General features: G+C 50.5%; 2 protein-coding genes across 2 annotated transcripts; both read left to right on the plus strand.

Moving 5' to 3' along the window:
- The first annotated feature begins 10074 nt into the window (after positions 1–10074).
- LOC147599876 (olfactory receptor 14J1-like) lies at positions 10075–11034 on the plus strand. The gene has a single exon (XM_086753581.1). The coding sequence runs from the start codon at positions 10075–10077 to the stop codon at positions 11032–11034; it is 960 nt and encodes a 319-aa protein (XP_086609707.1).
- Positions 11035–19882: 8848 nt separating this feature from the next.
- Positions 19883–20803, plus strand: LOC147599877 (olfactory receptor 14C36-like). Its single transcript, XM_086753709.1, has one exon. It carries the CDS (start codon positions 19883–19885, stop codon positions 20801–20803), a length of 921 nt encoding a protein of 306 aa, XP_086609835.1.
- The last annotated feature ends 3238 nt before the right edge of the window (positions 20804–24041 follow it).

The following is a 24041-nucleotide window of genomic DNA, read 5'->3' on the forward strand; positions in this document are numbered from 1 at the left end:
TGTTTTCTTCTAACTGGTACTATTTGAGGTTTCTCAAGTAACCTCTGATCTGATTCCTATCCATCATTGGTTGTGTTCCTATAGAGTCCTGCCATGAGGCACAATGGCTGAGGAGAATTTGTTGGTGAAATACGAGGCAAAGAGGACATGCAGTATCTCAGATCTATCTCCACCTACTCTTACTGAATTCAGCAGGGTCCACATATTATCTTTATTTCTTCTTTATTTTTTTCTAAACTAGTCACATCTTATTATAATGCCCTTGAACTGCCTTTTGAATTTCAACTGAGTTTTGAAACAGATAATACCTGTGCTTGGAGGATGCTGTCCTTCAAGACCAGGTACACTGAGCTTTGCTGTCCATCAGTGCTGCTGACCATGAGATCCCCACTAAAACTCCCCACAATACGCCAAATTCTGCTCCACTGATGAACAGAATCTGCAGACTTCTACTGTTGTTCCACACTCCTCCGAGCACCTCAGATCTCACTGTTTCAGGGTCACAACAGCCAAACTTCACACCACTGACCAGCTCCTCATTCTCTGTAAATATCAGATCCAGGTTTGCATTGCCCTTGTTGACCCATCTGGCAGCTGTGACAATAAGCTGTCCTAAAGCCACCTGGAGTGTTTGCATGCTGCTGTGTTCCTCTTCCAGAAATGCCAGGATCATTAAAGTCCCCATGGAGGCCCAGGCTTCTACATCCAGAGACTTCCATGGGGTGCTTAGAAAAGATGATGACAGTTACTCCATGGATGACTGTGGCAGTTACTCCACTGAGCCCAACATGAGCCAGCACTTTGTGCTTGCGGCCCAGAAAGCCAATCACATCTTGTGCTGCATCAAAAGAAGCATGGCCAGCCCGTCAAGGGCGGTGATTCTCCCCCTCTACTCTGCTCTCATGAGACACCACCTGGAGTACTGCGTCCAGCTCTGGTGACTCTAACATAAGGATGTGGACCTGTTGGAGCAAGTCCAGAGGAGGCCACAAAGATGATCAGAGGGCTGACACACCTCTTCAATGAGGACAGGCTGAGAGAGTGGGGGCTATTCAGCCTGGATAAGAGAATGCTCTGGAGACACCTTCTAGCAGCCTTCCACTACCTAAAGCAGGCCTACAAGAAAGTTGGAGAGGGACTTTTGACAACGATATGTAGTGATAGGACAAAGAGTAATGACTTCAAAAGAAACGGACTAGCTCGAGATGAGATATAAGGAAGCAATTCTTCACTACATGAATGGTGAAGCACTTAAAGAGGTTGCCCAGAGAAGCTGTGGATGTCCCCTGCCTGGAAATGTTCAAGATCAGGTTGGTCGGGGCTTTGAGCAACATGGTCTAGTGGAAGGTGTCCCTGCCCAAAGCAGTGGAGTTGGAACTAGGTGGTCTTTAAGGTCCCTTCCAACCCAAACCATTCTATGATTCCTAAAGCAGGCCTACAGTCAGCCTCACGTCTGTGCCTGGCAAGGTCATGGAGCAGATTCTCCTGGAAACCATGCTAAAGCACATGGAGAGCAAGGAGGTGGTTGGTGACAGCCAACATGGCTTCACCAAGGGCAGATCATGCCTGACCAATTTGGTGGCCTTCTATGACAGGGTGACAGCATTGGTGGACAAGGGATGAGCAATGGATATAAGCTACCCGGACTTGTGCAAGGCATTTGACACTGTCCCACACGACATCCTTCTCTCTAAACTGGAGAGATATGGGTTTGATGGACGGACCACTCGGTGGATAAGGAATTGGCTGGTCAGCCACACACAGGGAGTGGTGGTCAACCAATGGCTCCATGTCCATGTGGAGACGTGCCGTGAGTGGCGTCCGTCAGGGGTCCATGTTGGGCCCGGCCCTCTTCAACATCTTTGTTGGCGACATGGACAGTGGGATAGAGTGCACCCTCAGCAAGTTCGCCCATGACACCAAGTTGTGTGGTGCCGTCGACACGGTGGAAGGAAGGGATGCCATCCAGAGGGACCTTGACAGGCTGGAGAGGTGGGCCCGTGCCAACCTCATGAAGTTCAACCAGGCCAAGTGCAAGGTCCTGCACCTGGGTTGTGGCAATCCCAGGCACAAATCCAGGCTGGGCGGGGAATGGATTGAGAGCAGCCCTGAGGAGAAGGACTTGGGAGTGCTGGTGGATGAGAAGCTCAACATGAGCTGGAAATGCGCCCTTGCTGCCCAGAAGGCCAACCGCATCCTGGGCTGCATGAAGAGGAGCATGGCCACCAGGTCGAGGGAGGTGATTCTCCCCCTCTACTCTGCCCTCATGAGACCCCACCTGGAGTACTGTGTCCAGTTCTGGAGCCCCCAACACAAGAAGGACATGGACCAGTTGGAGAAGGTCCAGAGGAGGGCCACAAAGATGGTAAAAGGGCTGGAGCACCTCTCTTATGAGGACAGGCTGAGAGAGTTGGGGCTGTTCAGCCTGGAGAAGAGGAGGCTCCAGGGAGACCTGATAGCGGTCTTCCAGTACCTCAAGGGGGCCTACAAGAAAGATGGGGAGAGGCTGTTCAGTAGGGCCTGTTGTGATTGGACGAGGGGCAATGGTTTTAAGATAGAGGGAAGTAGATTTACATTGGATATTAGGAAAAAAATTTTACACTGAGGTTTTAGAACACTGGAACAGGTTGCCCAGAGAGGTGGTGGAAGCCCCATCCCTGGAAACATTCAAGGCCAGGCTGCATGAGGCTCTGAGCAACCTGATCTAGTTGGGGATGTCCCTGCTCCTTGCAGGGGGGTTGGACTAGATGACCTTTGAAGGTCCCTTCCAACCCTAACCATTCTATGATTCTATGATTTGGGAGAATACACGGTATAATGGCCAGAGTCCCGGCAATACAAATACAAGTAAAGGTCAATATTTCTTCTCCACTCATTAATATACTTCCTGGAAATTCCTGTTATTGCATGGTGGAAAGACATCATCATTTTAGGAAAAGGATTCAATTATCTCAGCTGTTATAAAGGTATCAATGTGACTTTTAGAAGTTAGAAGCAGTTCTTCCTCCTTCCAGGCAGAGCTCAGCTGTCTGACCAGGGACATAAAGTGCCCCTTGTAGAGGCCCCACTGTAGCTGAGGTGTTTGCCTGGGACTGGTCGCTGTCAGACAGGACAGGAGGTCTCCTACAGAAGACGAGGGTGCCTTGGATACTGATTGCATGGGCCAGGCAGAGGGTCCCAGGGCATCTGAACTGGCACCAGGCGCCTGTGTCACTGTACCTGAAGACATCTGTGTCCCTGTAGCTGCATCCCAGATCAGTTTTGGAAATGGCTTTTCCTTCTAAAAACAGAAAACAGTCACAAAATCCCCCCAAAGACTAGTATGTTAAATCAAAATGAACAAAACCAAGGAGAAGAACACAAAGAATTTAATAAGATGAAAAGCATATTAAAATATTTCTTCACTTTAGATCTTTGCGTTTACTTCTTCATTGTTTCATTTTTCTGTAAAATTTCCTGCACATTTCTGTCACAATCAGGCCTGCAGCATTAATTGATAGAATTTTGTTTCAAGCACAGACCCCAGAGCTCCCCAAAATCTTCCTGTCTTTCTCTGGCCATGCCTCTCCTCACTCATGGCACAGAGTCACACCAAGGTATTGAGCTCTCTCAGCTGATGGGGGAAGCAGTTTCAGTGAAACACTCTAATTTTTGGATGACCGTTTCTGCACAAACCTCATCATAGCTGTGTTACAGTGACTTCTTAAAGGAGCCTGTAAGGCATCTGGTCATTCTGTCTTTTCATTCCCTGCAAGATTTCATCTCCCTGTGTGCTTCTGTAGATATAACAGGTATAAATACAGAGATATGCAAATACATATGCATATATATTTATAGACTTGTGTATAAAGACAGTTATTTTGTTCAGAGAAACTACTACACCTATATTGACATAATTCATGTTTCTTCTTCTGCCTCTTGCTCCTTCCTTCCTTCTCTTCGGTATCATTGACTTTGTGCGGAACTCAGGGTGTACAAGCCATCTGAACATCACCTAGGTCAGCTAGATGGACATGAGGTTTCTCAGGGGTTCCCTCTCCATCTGGCATCATCCACAAACAAGCTGAGTGTTTACGCTGCTCCCTTGTTCGGGCCATCAATAAAGATATCTACCAGTGTTGCCCTAGGTGTTGGTCACTGATGGAGGCCACTAGTAACTGGCTGCACTGTGAGTGCATGGCTCACTCAAGTTTCCACCCACCTATGATCCATTCACCCACGCCAGAGCTCAGTGGTTTGGATACAGAGAGACCAGGGGGCCTGTGTTAAAGGCCTTAGTAAAGCAAGGGCCCACTAAGTGACATTCTTCTTCATGGAGAATGCAAGCGGGCTGGTCAAGGGTGATTTTTATTTGCCCTTGCTGACTCTTCCCAATCTTGTCCATTTCAGGCCTGGAACCTTCTTCCAGGCAGATTTATTCCACCATGTTACCAGGGAATGAGGTGAGGCTGACTGGGCTGTAGTTCTCCAATTCCTCCCTCTGACCATTCTTGAAGATGGGTGCAACATCTGCCTTTCAGCAGTCAACAGCCTTCCCAGAGGGCCCTGAAATTTCAAGGACAGACAAGCAAGGACACTGTCCAGCTTGCCCAGCACCCTTGGGTGTATCCTGTCCTTTTCCATGGACTTGTTTTCTCACATGAGTGGAATGTGCCTCACTGAAAAGAGAGAAGCTGTAATACGTTTTCTTGAGGCGAAATAATAATTAGAAAAAGTTTGACATATTGGATGGAATTTAACAAAGTTTAACAGTGGTTTACCAGGACAAGGAAAAGGATAAGGAAGTCTCTTTTGCCAAGTCATGAAGTTCAGAGTGGATCCTCTTGCTTTAGAAACTCCTTGTGAAACCTAGGTGCTGCTAGGTCCAATCTCAGTTTCAGACTTGGACAATGTTTTGTGTCTAATGGAATTATCTCTACAAAGTTTATGATAATTAATATTGAGTAGCTACATGGATTAGTAATGTTTCATTAGGATTAATTCAGCATGCTATCAGTCACTTAGCAGGGATCTGTCCTCAGTAAGGCATCTCCCCTCCTTGGGCAGAGATTTATGCCAAGATAAGATCCCTTACTCTTTTTACCAAGACTAAGATCCCTTAGTGTCAGGTGAGGGATCTCAAACCTTGAGAGGTGTCCCTGCTCAAAGGGACAGTCACGTGGCATGCAGTCCAGCTGCCATTCAGGGAGAGCTCAAACTGGGCCCATCCTGATGGTAGTATTTATAGAGCAGTTGGCTGCTAGTCAATAGCACAGACAAGATAGACGTAATCATTTTAGCTCTGGTGTCTTCTGCTGAACTTTGGTTTTCTTGCATTTTTGGGCTTCAAAACCACCTTTCAATTTTTTTTTTTTTCCTGAGGCACCTTCTCTCCCTTGTGCGTGAGCCAGGACCTAACACCTCACAGGTTCACTGCAGGCCATGAGTTATCCTTAGTTGACTTAGGCTCCTCAGTCAACCCAAACTAGAGTACAGCTAGGGGTCCAGTGAATCCATCACAGAGACCTTGCTAGTGAAGACAGAGGAAAAAAAGACACAGGGTACTTCAGACCTAGCTCATCTACTCTTCCTAAATTTGACCAGTGTAACCAGTCGGTCAGAAGAAGTGATTATCCTGCTGTATTTAGTATTGATATGGCCTCAGCTTGAGCACTGTGTAGGTGTGGGACCCACAGTTTAAGAAGCATTTTAAGGTACTTGAATGCATGCAGAGGAGGACAACATGGCTGGAAGGCATGTCCTATGAGGAGCGGCTGAGGACAAACTAGGTTTGTCTAGTTTGGAGAGAAGGAGGCTGAGGAGCGACCTCAATGCTCTTTACAGCTTTCTGAGGAGGGAACGTGGAGAGGGAGGTGCTGAGCTCTTCTCCCTGGTATCCAGTGACAGAGTGTGTGGGAATGGCTCAAAGCTGCACCACGGGAGTTTTAGACTGGACATGAGGAAGAATTTCTTTTCTGAGAGGGTGGTCAAACACTGGAACAGGCTTCTTAGAGAGGCAGTTGATGCCCCATGTCAGTGTTTAAAAGGCATTTGGGCAAAGCCCTAAGAGCATGTTTTAACATTTGGTCAGCCCTGAAGTGGTCAGGTAGTTGGAATAGATGATTGCTGTAGGTCTCTTCCAATTGCAAAATTCAATTCCATTCAGTTCAGTTCAGTTCTGTTCTGTTCCATTCTATTCTATTCTAAATTCAACTGTGGCCTACTTCACATTTATTTGAGGGTTTTTTAAGTGTTAAGGAAGCAGTAGTAGCTCATCTTGTTGCCCTTTGACATTCCTTGCAAGCTTGAACTTTTGGGGAGCTTTAACTGTCCTAAGATAATTCCTATTTCTCCAGACAGCTTTTCTAAACTCCACCTTTGCAGCTTGTCCCTGCTTCCAGCTCCTGCGTGCTGCCTTTTGGCACTGCAGCTGAGCCGTGAGGTTCCTGGTTAGCCCAGCCAGTTTCCTGAGATGAAGGCTTGTTTTCCTGAGTATCAGGACAGACCTTTCCTGTCCTTAAAGGACTCTCAGCTGTCATAGATTTTTATCTTTCAGAGCTTCCTCTCCATGGGATCTCCTACAACAACAACCCTGGGCAGGCCAATGTCTGCTTCTCTGAGATCTCAAACCTGAGTTCTCTTGCTCTTCTGTCTTACTTCCCATGTGTCGTAGTTTAGCCTCGCTTGGGACCTTGCAAGAGAAGAGTTTTCTAGCAGAGGTGACTCCGCAGTGCCTTGTCCAATCTCCAGGAACACAAGGGACCACAAAGAATGTCCCTGGGTGGCAGGGCCTGTGATCCAGCCACGCTGTGGACATCAGTGGCGTGGTTTTTCTTTATGTCATCAGGGACATGGGTAGAGGATAAAGGAGAGGAGAACTGTCAGGGCTTGAGAGCACAGGGACATGAGTGGTGACCCTGGTGTGATGTTCCTCCCAATCCTGCAGTACCCCTGGGTGTAGATGGGATGGATCTTGCATGCTTGCCGTGGTGCTGGTGTTCAGATGCTGCACATACCAGGCCCCTTTGGGAGGCTCTGGGGTTTCTGCCCAGCCCCTACTCCAGGGGGACATGGCTTTCCTGGAGGTCCCATGCTGTATTTCCAGCCACAAGGAGTTGTGCTGGGCACCTCAGGGACCAGACAGGGCACTAGCGACCTTTCTTATGCCATTGAGGGAAAACCTTGAAATAATGTCAGTGCCTGCGACAGAGGGATGTGCACATGCAGTTTTGCAGTGAGCTGAGCTCTACTGAGTATAGAGGATGGGACCTAGAGAGAGATCTGACTCCCCTTCTGGTGCACTCATCCTTTTGGTCATCTGGAAGTCCAGCAGCTGCCTTGGAAATGTGTCTACCAGATGTCCAGGTGCCCTAAACACTGAATGCAATCTGAGGTGACAAAGTGACCCCATCCTCACAGCTCCACAGCTGACACTCAGGCAGGTGCAGGTGTCCCATGTGTGCCCCATCACAGCTTACAGACATGTACACAAGTCTTGGACCACCCCTCGCACCTCCAGTGCCTAGCAGGTGTTTGTGTGTGAGCTGCTCACTGCCACTGTCCATCCCCATGGATGATGGTGGGAGCTCAGGGAAGTGGCTGGCCTGTAGCCCCTATTGTGTGCACACTGAGCTGAGGCAAGAGGATTCCTGACTCCTGTGGGTCTGTGGGGTGTATGGGGCAGAGGTGAACCCCACTCCAGGCTCTGGGCTTCTCACCAGAGAGGAGACACCTGTACAGACTCAAATCCCTGCCCTGCGTGGGTAGAAATGACCCCTGCCTGTCCCTGCTGTGGTGTCCTGCCTGGCAATGGGACAGGGATCCTGGTAAAGGCAAGTGAGCATTGACATCTCTCCTGGATGACAACACCATGGAAGGACAAATCTCACTTCCAAAATCAGTATTGGCAATGTTCAGAGAGGGACAGTGATTACTTCACTCTGCATCAGCCTACACTCCCCAGGAGAGACACGGCTGCCTCCCAGGTGCTGTCAGACCTTGGAGCCCCAGGGACATCTCCAGGGACACCAGGAGGGCCGAGAAAGTGCCACCTTGGGCTGGTCCTCTGCTGCTGAGCTGGGCCAGGCTCCTGGGACAAAGGGAACTCACAGCAAACAGGCAGAACCGCAGAGAGACAGCTCTGCCCAGGAGCAGCTCCTCTGCCAAGCGCAGCAGGGCTGAGGGCTCTGCCTGCAGGCACCGAGGGGAGAGGAGCGAGGCAGAAAGGTTAAAGGCAGCCTGGAGTGAGGGAACACTGAGAGCCCACGGGAGGAGAAAACTTCACAGCCCTTGACATATTAAGTGTCTGGCTGCAGGTTATTGAAGCTTCAGTTTCTTGAGGGATTTTGTAAAGCTGGCACCTCCCCCAGCCTGCGGGATCTGTAAGTACCACTCTCAGACCTTCTCTGCTGGAGAGGAGGAGGAGGAGATGCTCCAGAGCAGGGATTCCCTGCTGCACTGCCAGAGGGACAGAGCATGACGGCTGCCTTCTCCCAGGGACGGCTGCAGGGTGTGAATGTGTGTGTGCAGCCAGGGGTGCCCAGGGCTGTCCTTCAGAGCAGGGTCCCTGTGCCCCAGGGGCTGTGTGCTGGGGCAGGGACTCTGCCTCTGCCAGGCTCAGCACTCAGCCGGCCCCGGGAGCTCCCTGTGGTTCTGTGGGGAGAAGCTGAGGGGGCAAGGAGTGACCTCTGTCATGGTAAGGTACTTCTCCAGTTTGATGGTGCTGCATGGGTCAGGGCTGCTCACAGCCCCAGATCACCCCATTTACAGAGGGTCCTGTTCAAGAAGGACATAAAGGCAGCATTTATCTGAAAGTGAAATGAGCCTGTGCTTTGTGTTTGCTCTTGTTCTGTTTGGTGGGCAGTGGGAGGTGGAAATTCATTTCTCTGCTCTGGAGAAGGCACTGAGACACAAATTCTCATGAGGACTTTTTTGAGCGGCTTCTTAGCCCCTGCATCCACAGAGACGTTGCTGGGCAGTGCCCTGTTGCCAGGTGGTTTCTGCAGGGTAGAGCTGAGCACTCAGTGGGTGAGATGGGGTCTGTGACCACTGACAGAGACACGGGGAGAGAGGAACAGCATCTGGCAGGGACAGCTCCAGGATGCACAGGGAGGGGCAGGGAGTGTAGGGAGCTGCTCACAGAAATGCACTGCGAGGGGGGATGTAGGCATTTCCCTGCAGGGCAGATGCCTTTCCCAGAGAACCCTCCCGGTCTCCTCTCCCCCTCAGCAGAGCACCCCACCCTTTAACATCATGGAGACTTGGGTATGAGTTGCCTTCCCACCAGCCCAACCACCACAGAGGAGAAATGCTCAAGTGTCCGACCATGTCTCCTTGTCTTCCTCTATTGACAGGAGTTCTTTGGCATGCTCCTCTCTTCTCCGCGCTCCCTTCTTCTTCCCCTTGGATTCACTGTGTCCTGGTTGAGGGTTAATTGGCAGCTCAGACACTGATGCTGGGGGTCCTCTCATGCAGATGTATCAATGGAGGAAAAGCATCCAAATTGGTTCTTATATTTTGGGGTCTGGGAGATGTAGCTTGTGGGGCTGGCAATGATCTGACCCTCCCGTCAGCACATCCCACCACTGAAACATTCAGCTGTTTCCCTGGAGGGTCCTGCTGGATGGAGGCTGCTTTCCCCAAGGGCACAGCTCTACCATGGGCTTTCTGTGAAACATAACTGCCCCATGGAGAAGACACCTCTATGCTGAGGTCGTGGAAATGCTACTGGGCATTTCTATGTGGGCAGCTACAATGAGCCCTCTGTGTCCCTGGCTGTGCGAGGAGAGATGAGATCCTGCTTGGGTGCGATGAGATGAGGTGAGGAGTTTGCAGGTCTGCACTTGGAAACTGGACTCCTCTGCTCTCAGCAGTGTCCGGATACTTTTTGGGGAAATGTCTGTGTGTGAGCCTCCTCCAGGTCAAAGAGGTGCCAGCACAGGTCGGCTGACACCAGCGCTGACGGACAGAACATCTCTCCTCATCCTGCAGTATGGGACAGTTACTTTGTCTAAGGACCTACAAAATTTTTCTCAGAGAAGTCTGCCCTATTCTGTCTTTACCTTTTCAGATAGTGGCTCATCAAAAATATAAGAGATGTCCAACAGCACCTCCATCACTGAGTTCCTGCTCCTGGCATTCGCAGACACACGGGAGCTGCAGCTCTTGCACTTCTGGCTCTTCCTGGGCATCTACCTGGCTGCCCTCCTGGGAAACGGCCTCATCATCACTGCCATAGCCTGCGACCACCGCCTGCACACCCCCATGTACTTCTTCCTCCTCAACCTCTCTGTCCTTGACCTGGCATCCATCTCTACCACTGTTCCCAAATCCATGGCCAATTCCCTCTGGGACACCAGGGTCATCTCCTATGCAGGATGTGCTGCACAGGTCTTTTTCTTCTTCTTTTTGATGTCAGCAGAGTACTGGCTTCTCACCATCATGGCCTATGACTGCTACATTGCCATCTGCAGACCCCTGCACTACGCGACCCTCCTGGGCAGCAGAGCTTGTGTCCACATGGCAGCAGCTGCCTGGGGCAGTGGGTTTCTCTATGCTCTGCTGCACACGGCCAATACATTTTCACTGCCACTCTGCCAGGGCAATGCTGTGGACCAGTTCTTCTGTGAAATCCCCCAGATCCTCAAGCTCTCCTGCTCAGACTCCTACCTCAGGGAAATTTGGCTTCTTGTGCTCAGTGTCTGTTTCGCATTTGTCTGTTTTGTGTTCATTGTTGTGTCCTATGTGCAGATCTTCAGGGCTGTGCTGAGGATCCTTTCTGAGCAGGGACGGCACAAAGCCTTTTCCACGTGCCTCCCTCACCTGGCTGTGGTCTCCTTGTTTACCAGCACTGCCATGTTTACCTACCTGAAGCAACCCTCCATCTCCTCCCCTTCTCTGAACCTGGTGGTGTCATTTCTGTACACAGTGGTGCCTCCAGCACTGAACCCCGTCATTTACAGCATGAGGAACCAGGAGCTCAAGGATGCCATTAATAAAGTGATTTCATGGATGTTTCTGAATAGTGATACACTTCTCATCACTAACCACAGATGACTCTGGTGCTTTGTTTATCATTCTTATTGTTATCATTACCCTTATCATGATCTGTGTTCTTATCATTATCTTTATTGTTATCATTGTCATTATTGTTATTTTTATCATTTCGGTTATCATTATCATTACTGTTATCAAGGATGGAGCATGGAAATGGATTTCTCAGTCATTTTTCAGCAGTCAAACACCTCCTGTCTTTCTTCACAGTTGATTTGCCCTAGACAAAACCGGATCTTTTTATTCACTGTATTTGTATCATTATGTTGTAGATTGTTCTTATGCCTTTTCACAATTTTTTCCCCTCACTTATACCGAGGTATGACCTTGCTTTTTTTTCAGTTTTGAGCCTGTATAAAATTCTACCTAATAGTCGATAGAGCTGGGAGATAGGTGGGATAGGTGTCCTAGCACCTCTGTAATAAAATGAAATCTCCGCAGTGCAGTGCCTGAAGGTTTTCCTCTTCTTCTAAAGGTGCTGTCATGAACAGGTCCAAGAAACTGGACTCCAAACAGGTCTGTTGCTCCATGGGTTCAGGAGCAAAAACATTACAGTGACCTTGTGATCAATGGTTGGGTTTAGAACTCGCTCGTCAGTGTCTAATCACAGTGGGGAGAGTGAATGCTCACTGAGGTACATACCTGGGGCTTTCCATATGGCAGAGAACCCCTTCAAGAGGGGAATCTGGAGCTTCCTGGAGAGCCCAGTGGATCTCCTGAAGCAGCATGTGCATTGGGTGGGCAGTGACTGGTACCTCACATAGTGATGGATTGCCCACGGTGGAGTCATCTCAAGGTAAAGTCCTAAACCAAGGCATCCACAAAGACAGACTCTACAATTGCACAAGATGCAGTGGGGACTCAGCAGGCCCAGCTTAGAGAAAAGTTCCTATTACCCGCAATGAATTACTGCTGGATGGATCTAGAGGCCGACCTGGATACCTGTAGTGTCTTTGGAAATCATAGAATCGTAGAATGGTTAGGGTTGGAAGGGACCTTCAAAGGTCATCTAGTCCAATCCCCCTGCAAGGAGCAGGGACATCCCCAACTAGATCAGGTTGCTCATCCAGCCTGGCCTTGAACGTTTCCAGGGATGGGGCCTCCACCACCTTTCTGGGCAACCTATTCCAGTGTTCTATAACTTGCATCGTAAAAAATTTTTTCCTAATTTCTAATCTAAATCAACCCCCCTCTATTTTAAAACTATTACCTCTTGTCCTACTGCAACAGGCCCTACTAAACAGCCTCTCCCCATCTTTCTTGTAGGCCCCCTTGAGGTACTGGAAGACCGCTATCAGGTCTCCCTGGAGCCTCCTCTTCTCCAGGCTGAACAGCCCCAACTCTCTCAGCCTGTCCTCATAAGAGAGGTGCTCCAGCCCTTTTATCATCTTTGTGGCCTCCTCTGGACCTTCTCCAACTGGTCCATGTCCTTCTTGTGTTGGGGGCTCCAGAACTGGACACAGTACTCCAGGTGGAGTCTCACCAGGGCAGAGTAGAGGGGGAGAATCACCTCCCTTGACCTGCTGGCCACGCTTCTCTTGATGCAGGCCTGGTTGAACTCAATGAGGTTGGCACAGGCCCACCTCTCCAGCCTGTCACGGTCCCTCTGGATGGCATCCCTACCCTCCAGCGTGTCGATGGCACCACACAGCTTGGCGTCATCAGCAAACTTGCTGAGGGTGCACTCTATCCCACTGTCCATGCCACTGACAAAGATCTTAAACAGGATGTGCCCCAATATGGACCCCAGAGGAACTCCACTCGTCACCAGTCTCCACCTGGACAGAGAGCCATTGACCACCACTCTCTGAGTGCTGCTCTGCTCTCATCTACCAGGCCAATCACTTCATCATACAAGTTTATCAGTTTGTTAAGCATGATTTCCCCTTGGTGAAGCCATGCAGAAAACTCCTGATCATTTTATTGTCTTCAAAGTGCCTGGTAATTGTTTTCCAGATTTAGCTGTTCCATCAGCCTCCTAGGGATCAAGGTTAGGCTGACAGACCTGCAATTCCCTGGTTCTCCCTTTGTGCCACTCTTGAAGATGGGTCTGACATTTGCTTTACTTTTGTCTCCAGGCACTTCTCCCAGTCACCATCATCGATCAAAGATTATCAAGGGTGACCTCAGAATGACATTAAAAAGTCACTGTTCCCTGACCTGATACTCTTTTACGAAGGGTGCATTTTCCTTGTTCCAACCTTTCCCACTGGTCTCTAGGACCTGAGATTCGTCAAAGCCTTGCTAGTGGAGACAGAGGTGAAGAAAGTGTTCAGTACGTCCACGGTATCAATGTCTTGTGTAAGCCAGTCCCTTGATTGTTGAGCAATGGGCCCGTATTTTCCATATTCTTCCTTTTGTCACCTATGTACTTATTGAGGCCATTCTTGTTGTCTTTGACATCCCTGGCCAGACTCAATTCCATTTGGGTATTAGCTTTTCTAACTTCATTCCTGGATACTTGGATGTTTGTTTCTCCCAATTATTCATCTTTGCTTTCACCACCTACATGCCTCGTTTTTGTATCTGAGTCAGCTGAGAGCTGAGGGGTCTGCAGGAGAAGGCAGAAGAACATTGGCCAGAAGGGTTGAAGACCAGCTCCTTGAGGGAGTCATATTCTCTGTCTGTCTATATAGGTATAACTTTTTCCACTAACACAGCCTGGCACACCAACCTTCATCAAGTCTATTTCCACTGGTGCTTGATTTGCTTGCTTTGTATCCTCATTTGCTGTTGCAGAGACGGTTGTCACAATAATTCATAGCTGGGCCAGAAATTAAACTAGTACGTCTTTTATTTTCTATAGTATCCTGAAACTCCTCCTGCTGTTATTGTGTCAGACACACCTGAGTGAGGGTGAGCCATGAGCACACAGACATTAACAGCCGACCAAATGGAGCCTGGGGAACCTTGAGTAACTTGGGGAATTGGCCAAGAGATACCTCTTGAAGTTTACCAGAAGAAGTAGCCAGTCCTGCATCGGAGGGGAGAATAACCCCATTTATTAGGCCCACTGTAAGCTGACATGCTGAGAAGTGACTCTGAGGAGAAGGCACTGTGAGGGATGCCATACAAGCCAGTGGTGCATGCTCCCCATGAACAAGGCCAGCTGGGGCTGCATTAGGAAGAATGTGTCAAATCAGACAACTTGAGTTACCTTCCCCTTCACCTCAGCACTGGTGTGGCTCCATACACAGGTGTGTCCCTGTCTGCAGTTCCACATGTGGAGGAGTTGGGAGGAGCTGGAGGGGTCCCAGAAGAGGTCTGCCAAGACAGGCTTCAGAGCCTCAACCATATGTTCTGAGTATAGAGGAAGAAGGACCTGGGCATCTTCAGCTCAGCAGCAAAGAGGCTCAGGGCAGACTAGGAGTATCCTGAGAGTGCTTGAAGGGTGGTTTCAGAGATGGTGGAGCTTTGCTTCACAGTAATAAAAGCATGACAAGGAAATAATGGAAGACGTTGAGATGAAGGGAGACGTTGAGATGAGGGGAATAAAACAAAGAAATGTCTCTCCAAGGGTAATTCTGTGCTACAACAGGTCACCAACAGAGCTCCTAGACCATCCCATCATTTCGTGTTTTAAGCAACAGCTAGAGCAGATGGAAAGATACAAGTAAGGGTAGTGGGATCCTGAAGTGAGAGAGCAAGGTGGGTAAGCAAGGAAGACTGGGAGCGTGCAGGAAGACTGACAGCATGCAAGGCAAGAGCTGTAGGTGTGAGACCCTCCAGGACACCCTGTGCTGGAGATGATTAAGAGCTGTGGAAGGGCGAGAAGCCCACAACAGAGAAAAGGTCTTCCTCCACACTATCGCTGTTACTGGGACAACCCAGGCCTGTGAGGAGACACCATAACTTGATGGAACCAAGACATGAAGTCCTCCTCACTCCACCAAGGAGAGATTCATAAGCATCGTACCACAGTCCTGCACTTGGCACCACACATTCCCACATCACACTGCCCCAGGACAAGCCCTAAGCAATGTGTGACCCACAGGATCTCCCTTCCCAGGGGCTGGGGGTCAGGCCATGGCCCTTTGTCTTCATGCAACACATGGAGGTTCACTCAGCCTCAGAGCCACCTTTACATGGCCTTTGCCTGCCTCTCTTCTCTGCCTCCCATTTTCTCCTCTAACCAGCCCCCAGGGAGGCTTTGTTGGTAACAATCCTCAGTGGGACCCATTAATACTCCCTGAAACTGCAGGGGTTGCTTCTGACATTGGCTTCTTCAGGGGTTTGTCCAGGCTCCTCTCAGTGTCTGAGCTTCATGGTCTCCGCAGCAGGTACACCCTGGGGCTCATTAAAATGCAAAAGGCCATGTCTCTTCCAGTTATTTCCTACAATCTTCAACTCTCGGAGAGATAATTGGAGAGGTCTCCAGAGTGTAGGTAAAGGGGAAGCTTTCAATGAATATTCAATAGAAAGGTTTTTTTTTTAAGTTTATTATTTTTTTTTCAATTTTATTAATTTTTCGGTTGTCAGAAGGAGTGATTGCTGCACTCTCCAGTTGATATGGATGCGGGACATTTGCTAATGGTATCAGGATGGGTAGGACCAGCTCCTCCTGGAGGTCAGGCACTGCACGGACAATCTGATTCCTCACCACTCCAGCCCCACCATTCCTCTCATCGACCTCCTGGGACTTGCATCACTTTTCCTGACATCAGACTTCTCCACCCAAGAATGCAGCTGGAGGTGACAGCTCCTCTGCACAAACTCCCACCTGCTTTCCTGAGAGACCTGGCTGCACACAGGCACAGCAGGGTTTCCTTCATTGCAAACAAACAGAAAGAGAGGATGGTAAAATTTAATAAACAAGAACCCACGCTTCTCATCTGTCCAAGGTGCTTCCAGTGAGGTTCACCACTCACAAGGGACAACCTCACTAGAGATGTTTGTCAGAGATAGATAGATACAAACGCAGTGAAGGAGCTGGCTGAAGAGATAATCCTGTTGCTGACAGACGAGGCGAGGCTTCTGACTCCTTGAAGCTCAAAGCAGCACCTGGGTATTTGAGAGGGATCTGATTCTGAACAAGGTGCAAGGGCAGGGGGTAACTGGAGAGCAATGGAAAAGCCAGAGGTCCCCACAGGGCATTTGGGCTCTTGGCTCCTGACCCAGTCCTGCATGCTGCAACTGCACCTTGCTCCAGAGAAGTTAAATAGGGATGTGTGTCTGAAGAAATAATTTTGTACTGGTTTCTTTATTGTGTCTCTCTACAGTGCAGTCTGGCTCCATTTGTACATGAGGTACGTGGATCAGAAAAATATCAAGAAGATAGGATGCCAAGAATTATATGATATAAAGGGAAACTGGCCTTTGTATTTGAAAAGTCATGGTGGTCTGGTGAGGTCGCCAATGACAGAAAGAGGGGTAACATAACCTCATTTTTAAAAAGGGGAACAGGCAACCCTGGCTGGTCAGCCTCATCGCTGTGCCTGTCAAGGTCATGGAGCAGATTCTCCTGGAAACCATGCTAAGGCACATGGAGAGCAAGGAGGTGGTTGGTGACAGCCAACATGGCTTCACCAAGGGCAGATCGTGCCTGACCAATTTGGTGGCCTTCTATGACAGGGTGACAGCATCAGTGGAGAAGGGATGAGCAACGGACATCATCTATCTGGGCTTGTGCAAAGCTTTTGACACCGTCCTGCACAACATCCTTCTCGCTGAACTAGAGAGACATGGGTTTGATGGACGGACCACTCGGTGGATAAGGAGTTGCCTGGATGGCCGCACTCAGAGAGTGGTGGTCAACGGCTCAATGTCCATGTGGAGACCGGTCACGAGTGGCATCCCTCAGGGGTCCGTGTTGGGCCCGGCCCTGTTCAACATCTTTGTTGGCGACATGGACAGTGGGATAGAGTGCACCCTCAGCAAGTTCACCAATGACACCAAGTTGTGTGGTGCCGTCGACTCGCTGGAAGGGAGGGATGCCATCCAGAGAGACCTTGACAGGCTGGAGAGGTGGGCCGGTGCCAACCTCATGAAGTTCAACCAGGCCAAGTGCAAGGTCCTGCACCTGGGTCGTGGCAATCCCAGGCACAAATCCAGGCTGGGCGGGGAATGGGTTGAGAGCAGCCCTGAGGAGAAGGACTTGGGAGTGCTGGTGGACGAGAAGCTCAACATGAGCCGGCAATGCACCCTTGCGGCCCAGAAGGCCAACCGCATCGTGGGCTGCATCAAGAGAAGCGTGGCTAGCAGATCGAGGGAGGTGATTCTCCCCCTCTACTCTGCCCTGGTGAGCCCCACCTGGAGTACTGTGTCCAGTTCTGGAGCCCCCAACACAAGAAGGACATGGACCAGTTGGAGAAGGTCCAGAGGAGGGCCACAAAGATTATAAGAGGGCTGGAGCACCTTTCCTATGAGGACAGGCTGAGAGAGTTGGGGCTGTTTAGCCTGGAGAAGAGGAGGCTCCGGGGAGATCTTATAGTGGTCTTCCAGTACCTCCAGGGGGCCTACAAGAAAGATGGGGAAAGGCTGTTCAGTAGGGCCTGTTTTGATTGGATGAGAGGCAATGGTTTCAAAATAGAGGGAGTTAGATTTAGATTGGATATTAGGAAAAAAATTTTTACACTGAGGGTTATAGAACACTGGAACAGGTTGCCCAGAAAGGTGGTGGATGCCCCATCCCTGGAAATGTTCAAGGCCATGTTGGATGAGGCTCTGAGCAACCTGATCTAGTTGGGGATGTCCCTTCTCCTTGCATGGGGGTTGGACTAGATGACCTTTGAAGGTCCCTTCCAACTCTAACCGTTGTATGATTCTATAATTCCCCAGCATGTCCGAGGTTCATGGACTTGGCCCCAAACCCACCAGAGAGGTCATTTAAATGCCTTGGGCTGGTCCTCTGCTGCTCAGCTGCTCCAGGCTCCTGGGACGCAGGGAGCTCACGGCAAGGAGGCAGAATGGCAGACAGACAGCTCTGCCCAGGAGCAGCTGCTCTGCCAAGCGCAGCAGGGCTGAGGGCACTGCTGCAGGCACTGAGTGGGGACAGGCAGGGCGGTGAGAGGTTGAAGGCGGCCTGAGCTGAGAGCTCACTGGAGGACAAACCTTCACAGCCCTCTGCACGGTAAGTCTCTGGCTGCAGGGCAACGAACAGGAGGTTCCTGGAGGGGTCTCGTCCAGCTGCCACAGCCCCCAGAGATCTCTCTCCAGCGTAGAGGAGGAGGAGGAGATGCTCCAGAGCAGGGATTCCCTGCTGCACTGCCAGAGGGACAGGGCACAACGGCTGCCTTCTCCCAGGGACGGCTGCAGGGTGTGAATGTGTGTGTGCAGCCAGGGGTGCCCAGGGCTGTCCTTCAGAGCAGGGTCCCTGCGCCCCAGGGGCTGTGTGCTGGGGCAGGGTGTCCGATGTTTGCTGGAATCAGCCTTCCCAGGGAGCTCCCCAGGGGCACTGAGGGAGAAGCTGTGGGTGGAAGGACAGACCCCCATCAGGGTAGGGTCCTTCTGCTGACAAGAAGGTGCTGCATGGCTCAGAGCTTCTCACAGCTCCAGGTCACTCCCAGGACATGGGCAAAGGCAGCTTTCCAAGAAGCACAACAGGCAGGGGCTACCTCCAAGGAAAGGTGCTTTCCAGGGTCTGTGCTCTCGGTTTCCTGCTGTGACTGTGAGGGAACAGCAATGCAGCTGTTGGGTTTGGACAAGAGAAGGAGGCTCCTATAGCGTTACACTGACAGATCAGGAGGTCTGCGAGAAACTTGATAAAGCTCCTTCATCCATTCCTTTGCCTACAGAAAGCTCAGTCATCTCTTCAGTGTTTTTCTGATCCGCTCCTTAGGGCTGGCCAACAGAAAGATGGGCCTGGGCAGGGTCCTGCTGCCAGGAGCTGTCCTGATGACAGGGGTGAGCACACGGTGGGTGGGATGGGCTCTGTGAGTTCTAGAATCTTCAGCCAGAGCTCCAGCACAGGAGACTCTCCCCAGTGCCCCTCTGTCCCTCCATGGCCTTGCCACCCTGGGCAGAAGCACTGGGGCATTTCTCCTTCTTTCTCCACCTGCCCCTGCTGCTGCTGCTCTTGGTTTTGGGCTCTCTGGGGATGGGGGTTCAGCAGCAGCTCAGCCACTGACCCTGCAGGTCTCGCGGTGCAGATGTGTCCATGGGAGCAAGGTGTCCAAGTGCTCTTCTGGCCTCTGGGTCTCTGGGCAATGCAGTCCAGAGGGTGGGGATGAAGCTGGCTCTTTTTGCCAGACACCCCATCTTCAAGGGATCAGAAAGCTCACAGATCTTTACTGAGGAGAGTTTTACTGGGGAGGGGAGTTTTAAACTGGATTCCTCTGCTCTCAGCAGTATCCGATCTTCTTTTCAAGGGAACAGCTGGGTATGATCATCCTCCACAATAAAGAGGTGCAAGCCCAGGGCACCTGGGAGAAAGTCTGATGGACTCACTCTGCACTAAGGGTCTGCCTGTTTGCATCCCAGCTCTCCCAATGTAGCACTTGTAGTGTGTCAGAAATGTCAAGGCTGTCTGCTTCAAAAAGTAAAAGAAACATAATCCAACCCCCACAGCTCTGCTCTGCAGCCGGGTGAGTTGGGAGGGACAGTGCTGAAATGTCACTGATTTCATGAGGAGATTTAAACAGAGATCACTGCTGGTTCCTACCTGCCTGTTGGTGCACAGCAGCACGGACTCCTCAGGAGCCCACAGCAGAGTCCTCTGCTCCCCATTGCACCCTCAGCCAGCAGAACCCAGAGCTCAGCCAGGGAGCTGCATGAAGGTCTTTCTGGAAGGACAGAGTCTTTGGGGAGGGTAATGGTTCTATGAGAAATTGAAGAGGTTTTCCTCAGAGTTGTCTTTCATAACGCTTCACCGCCTTTTCTGCCTTGGACAGGCCCCCATGTTCAGAGGAAGGAAATGTCCAACAGCAGCTCCATCACTGAGTTCCTCCTCCTGGCATTCGCAGAAACACGGGAACTGCAGCTCTTGCACTTCTGGCTTTTCCTGGGCATCTCCCTGGCTGCCCTCCTGGGAAACGGCCTCATCATCACTGCCATAGCCTGCGACCACCGCCTCCACACCCCCATGTACTTCTTCCTCCTCAACCTCTCTGTGCTTGACATGGGCTCCATCTCCACCACTGTTCCCAAATCCATGGCCAATTCCCTCTGGAATATCAGAGATATCTCACACCCAGGGTGTATGGCCCAGCTCTTTTTCTTTTTCTTTTTTATATCTGCTGAGTACTATCTTCTCACAGTCATGGCCTATGACCGCTACATTGCCATCTGCAGACCCCTGCACTACGGGACCCTCCTGGGCAGCAGAGCTTGTGTCCACATGGCAGCAGCTGCCTGGGGCAGTGGGTTTCTCCATGCTCTGCTGCACACTGCCAATACATTTTCACTGCCACTCTGCCAGAGCAATGCTGTGGACCAGTTCTTCTGTGAAATCCCCCAGATCCTCAAGCTCTGCTGCTCAGACTCCTACCTCAGAAAAGCTGGGCTTATTGCGTTTAGTCTCTGTTTCTCATTTGGCTGTTTTGTTTTCATTGTGCTGTCCTATGTGCAGATCTTGAGGGCTGTGCTGAGGATCCCCTCTGAGCAGGGACGGCACAAAGCCTTTTCCACGTGCCTCCCTCACCTGGCTGTGGTCTCCCTGTTTATCAGCACTGCCATGGTTGCCTACCTGAAGCCCCCCTCCATCTCCTCCCCAATCCTGGACCTCGTGGTGTCATTTCTGTACTCCGTGGTGCCTCCAGCAGTGAACCCCCTCATCTATAGCATGAGGAACCAGGAGCTCAAGGATGCCCTATGGAAACTCATGCAATTGACGTAGTTTCACTAACAGCAACCTACCTCCCCTTCTCTGCATGTTTCTTAGAGTTTACCTTATCTTTTTCCTCTGTGATAATTCTACTTCTGTGTGATTTTCTATGTTCTTTTACTTCTTTTGAGGCTTGATCCTCTTGCGTCTGAGTCTTGTACTAAAGTGTGTCAGATGTGACCTGTCCAATAGCAGCTTCTCAATAAATTATATGTACCGTCTGCAGTGACTGAAGGCTGGGTACTTCTGCCAAAGTTGCTGCCAAAAAAAATTTCCAAGGAATTGATCTTTTAAAGAACCTTTGGGCTTTGTTTTCTCCTGGTGTTTTGAGTTATGCTCACAGTAAATTGGGTTCAACTGGACCAAAAATTGTGGTTTTAAAAGCTCTTTTCTTGGAGTCCAATGACAGTGGAGATGGTGTATGGGCTCCCTATTGTCTCCTCAGGCTGCATCATGTATGACTGCACTGATGGCATGTTCAGTCTCTCTGCAAATTAGTTTAGAGAGGTCAGGACAGGATGGGGACTCACCATGTGCCTTGGGCTGGGAGTGAATGGTGACTCAGAAGGTGAAACTCCCTCAAAGGTGAAATTTCTCACAAGTGAAGCAGTGAATCAAGGTTCCCACAAACAAGACTCTCCAGTGACATCGGGTCAGTGCCAAACAGGCACAGGGAGGTGAGACTGGAGAGATGTGGGAGCCACCTAAGGAGCCCCAGGGACAGGACAGCTCATCAGCAGAGGACCAGCCCAAGGCATTTTAATAACCTCTCTGGTGGGTTTTGGGAGGAGTCCATGAACCTCAGACACTGCAATGAAGTTGAGGAAACCACTCCAGAAGCCAAGTCAGATGCAAACTCCAAAGTTTCTTCGAGCTTTAATGGGTCCCACTGAGGGACATTACTGACAAAGGCTCCCTGGGGCTGGTGAGAGCAGGAACCTGGAGGCAGAGGTGACAGGCAAAGGCAATGTCGAGGTGGCTCTGATGCTGAGTGAACCTGGGTGTGTCACATTAAGCCAAAGTGTCCAGCCCTAAATCCCAGCCCCTAGGAAGGGAGATGCTGTCCCTCACAAGTGGCTCAGGGCTCTTCCTGGGGCACTGTGATCTGGGAAGCTGTGGTGCCAAGGGCAGGACTATGGTACGACACCTCCCAGGCTGCTGGATATGGACAAGGAGGCAAGGACGCCCTAATGCTCTGCGGATAGGGTGTCTCATAGCCATCAGTGGCAGACACAACAGCCATTGACAATGGGAAAAAGACCTCATCATTTTAGGGGACTTTAAGCCTTTCCACGTCCCCCTGCCATCTCCACCACGGGCTGCCCTACAGCATTGCCTCACCTCTGCCTCCTTCCCCACAGGCTGTGCACATCCACCCTGCTACTGCACCTCACTCTCACCTGAGCATCTTCCTTCCTTTACTGATATCTCTCTGTCCTCCCTGGCCCTCCCGTGAAACACAGAGCCTTGGGCTGATCCAGGGTGACCTGCTGCACAACAACACTGCTCTTGAGTGACATTTCTTTCTCCTTATGACCACTCTGGACCTTCCAAGATGAACATTAGGGCATTATTTCTTTCTTATACTGTATTGCACTACAAAGAACAGCACCACCATCTCTGAAACCACCCTTCAAGAACTCTCAGGCTACTCCTGTATTCTCTGGAGCATCCAGAACTTTGGGCCAAAGAAGCCCTTGTCTTTCAGCTGTCTCACAAAGGTCACATGCACCAGGTCCCAAACACCATGGCAGCAGACCTTCTCTGGACACTCTCCAATTCCTTCCCACTTTAAAATGGAGATCCCCACACTGGGACACACCTGTGTGTGTGGGGCTACACAACTTCTGAGATGAGAAGGATGTTAACTCAGGTTGTCTGGGTAGCCCATGCTCCTCCTTAATACAGCGTCATATGCAGCTGGCCTTGTTCATGGTGAGCGTGCACCACTGGCTCCTGTGGTGTCCCTCAGTGTCCAGACCCTTCTCCTCAGGGTCCGTGTCAGGTCTCAGCCTGTCCTTATGAATTTGGTTAATCTCTCCCCTTTGCAGAACTGGACACTACTCCTTGTAAAACTTCCAGAGGTTTCTGTTGGTCCAATCCCAGGTTTTCTCAAGGTTCCTCTGCACTGAGCCAGCTGTTCATGTTTGTGTGCAGATGGCTCACCATGATGGTGGGGTCTCTCACAAGGTAACAGCAGCAGGAGTTGCAGGGCACTACAAATAACACCTCTGGGAGAAACTGTGGGGCCGGGGGGATCTACAAGTCACAAGGCCACAGATGTGTGCTCGGAGGGGAAGTTGCCCTTTATGGGAGAGAGCAGCAGGAGGGCCTGGAGTTCTGCCTGGGGACAATGAGTCAGCTGAGAGCTGAGTGGTCAACATGAGAGGGCAGAACAACATGGGCAGCATTGTGGTTGGTGGATGTCTGGTGGTGACGCCGTGATCAGGAAGAGGAAGTAGATGAGGCCTTCTGCAGAAAACTACAAGTATCATAGAATCCTAAAATCATAGCCTATTTTGGGTTGTAAGGGACCTTTAAGGGTCATGTAGTTCATCCGTCCTGTAAGGAACGGGGACATCTTCAACCAGATCAGGTTGCTCAGTGCCCTGTCCAAGTTGGTCTTGAATGTTTCCACAGATGAGGCATCTACCACCTCTCTGGGCAACCTGGTCCAGTGTTTCACCACTCTCATTGTAAAAAGAAGCCTCATGTTTGCAGGCCCTGGTCCTCATGGCAGACCTGAACTATCCCAGTATTTGCTGAAGGGGCAACATAGCAAGGAGGTTTTTTGGAGCACATTGACAGCGTCTTCCTGACAAAGGTGACAGAGCAGCCAGTGAGGTGAGTTGCCCTGTGGGACGTCATACTTACAAACAAGGAAGAGGTGGTCAGAAATGTAGAAGCCAGGGGTAAGAAGGTAGAGGTTCCTGAAAGAAAGGGACAAGGCCAAGAGCAGGGCTTCAGGACATCAGGCTCTGGCCTACTGAGGGACCTGCCTTGATGAATCCCATGGGATATGGCACTGCAGAGAAAAAGGGTGCAGAGAGCTGTTGGATGGTCAAGGGTCTCTCCCAGCTGCAGAACAGCCCACCCCAAGAGACAGGAAGTCATGCATAGTTGTCAGGGGGCTGGCATGGATGAGAAAGGAGCTCCTGACTAAAACAAAGCATGAAGAGGCAGCACAGAGAGGGTGGAAGCTGACTGCCTTCCAGCCTCAATGGTTCAGAAATTCTGGGCTGGAGAGAGC

The sequence above is a fragment of the Chlamydotis macqueenii genome, chromosome 8 (genome assembly GCF_036417535.1).
Source record: "Chlamydotis macqueenii isolate bChlMac1 chromosome 8, bChlMac1.mat, whole genome shotgun sequence".
NCBI lineage: Eukaryota > Metazoa > Chordata > Aves > Otidiformes > Otididae > Chlamydotis > Chlamydotis macqueenii.

Bases quoted from the DNA above. Each gene is read 5' to 3' on its own strand.
- LOC147599876 (XM_086753581.1), top strand. From the start codon at position 10,075: ATGTCCAACAGCACCTCCATCACTGAGTTCCTGCTCCTGGCATTCGCA.
- LOC147599877 (XM_086753709.1), top strand. From the start codon at position 19,883: ATGTCCAACAGCAGCTCCATCACTGAGTTCCTCCTCCTGGCATTCGCA.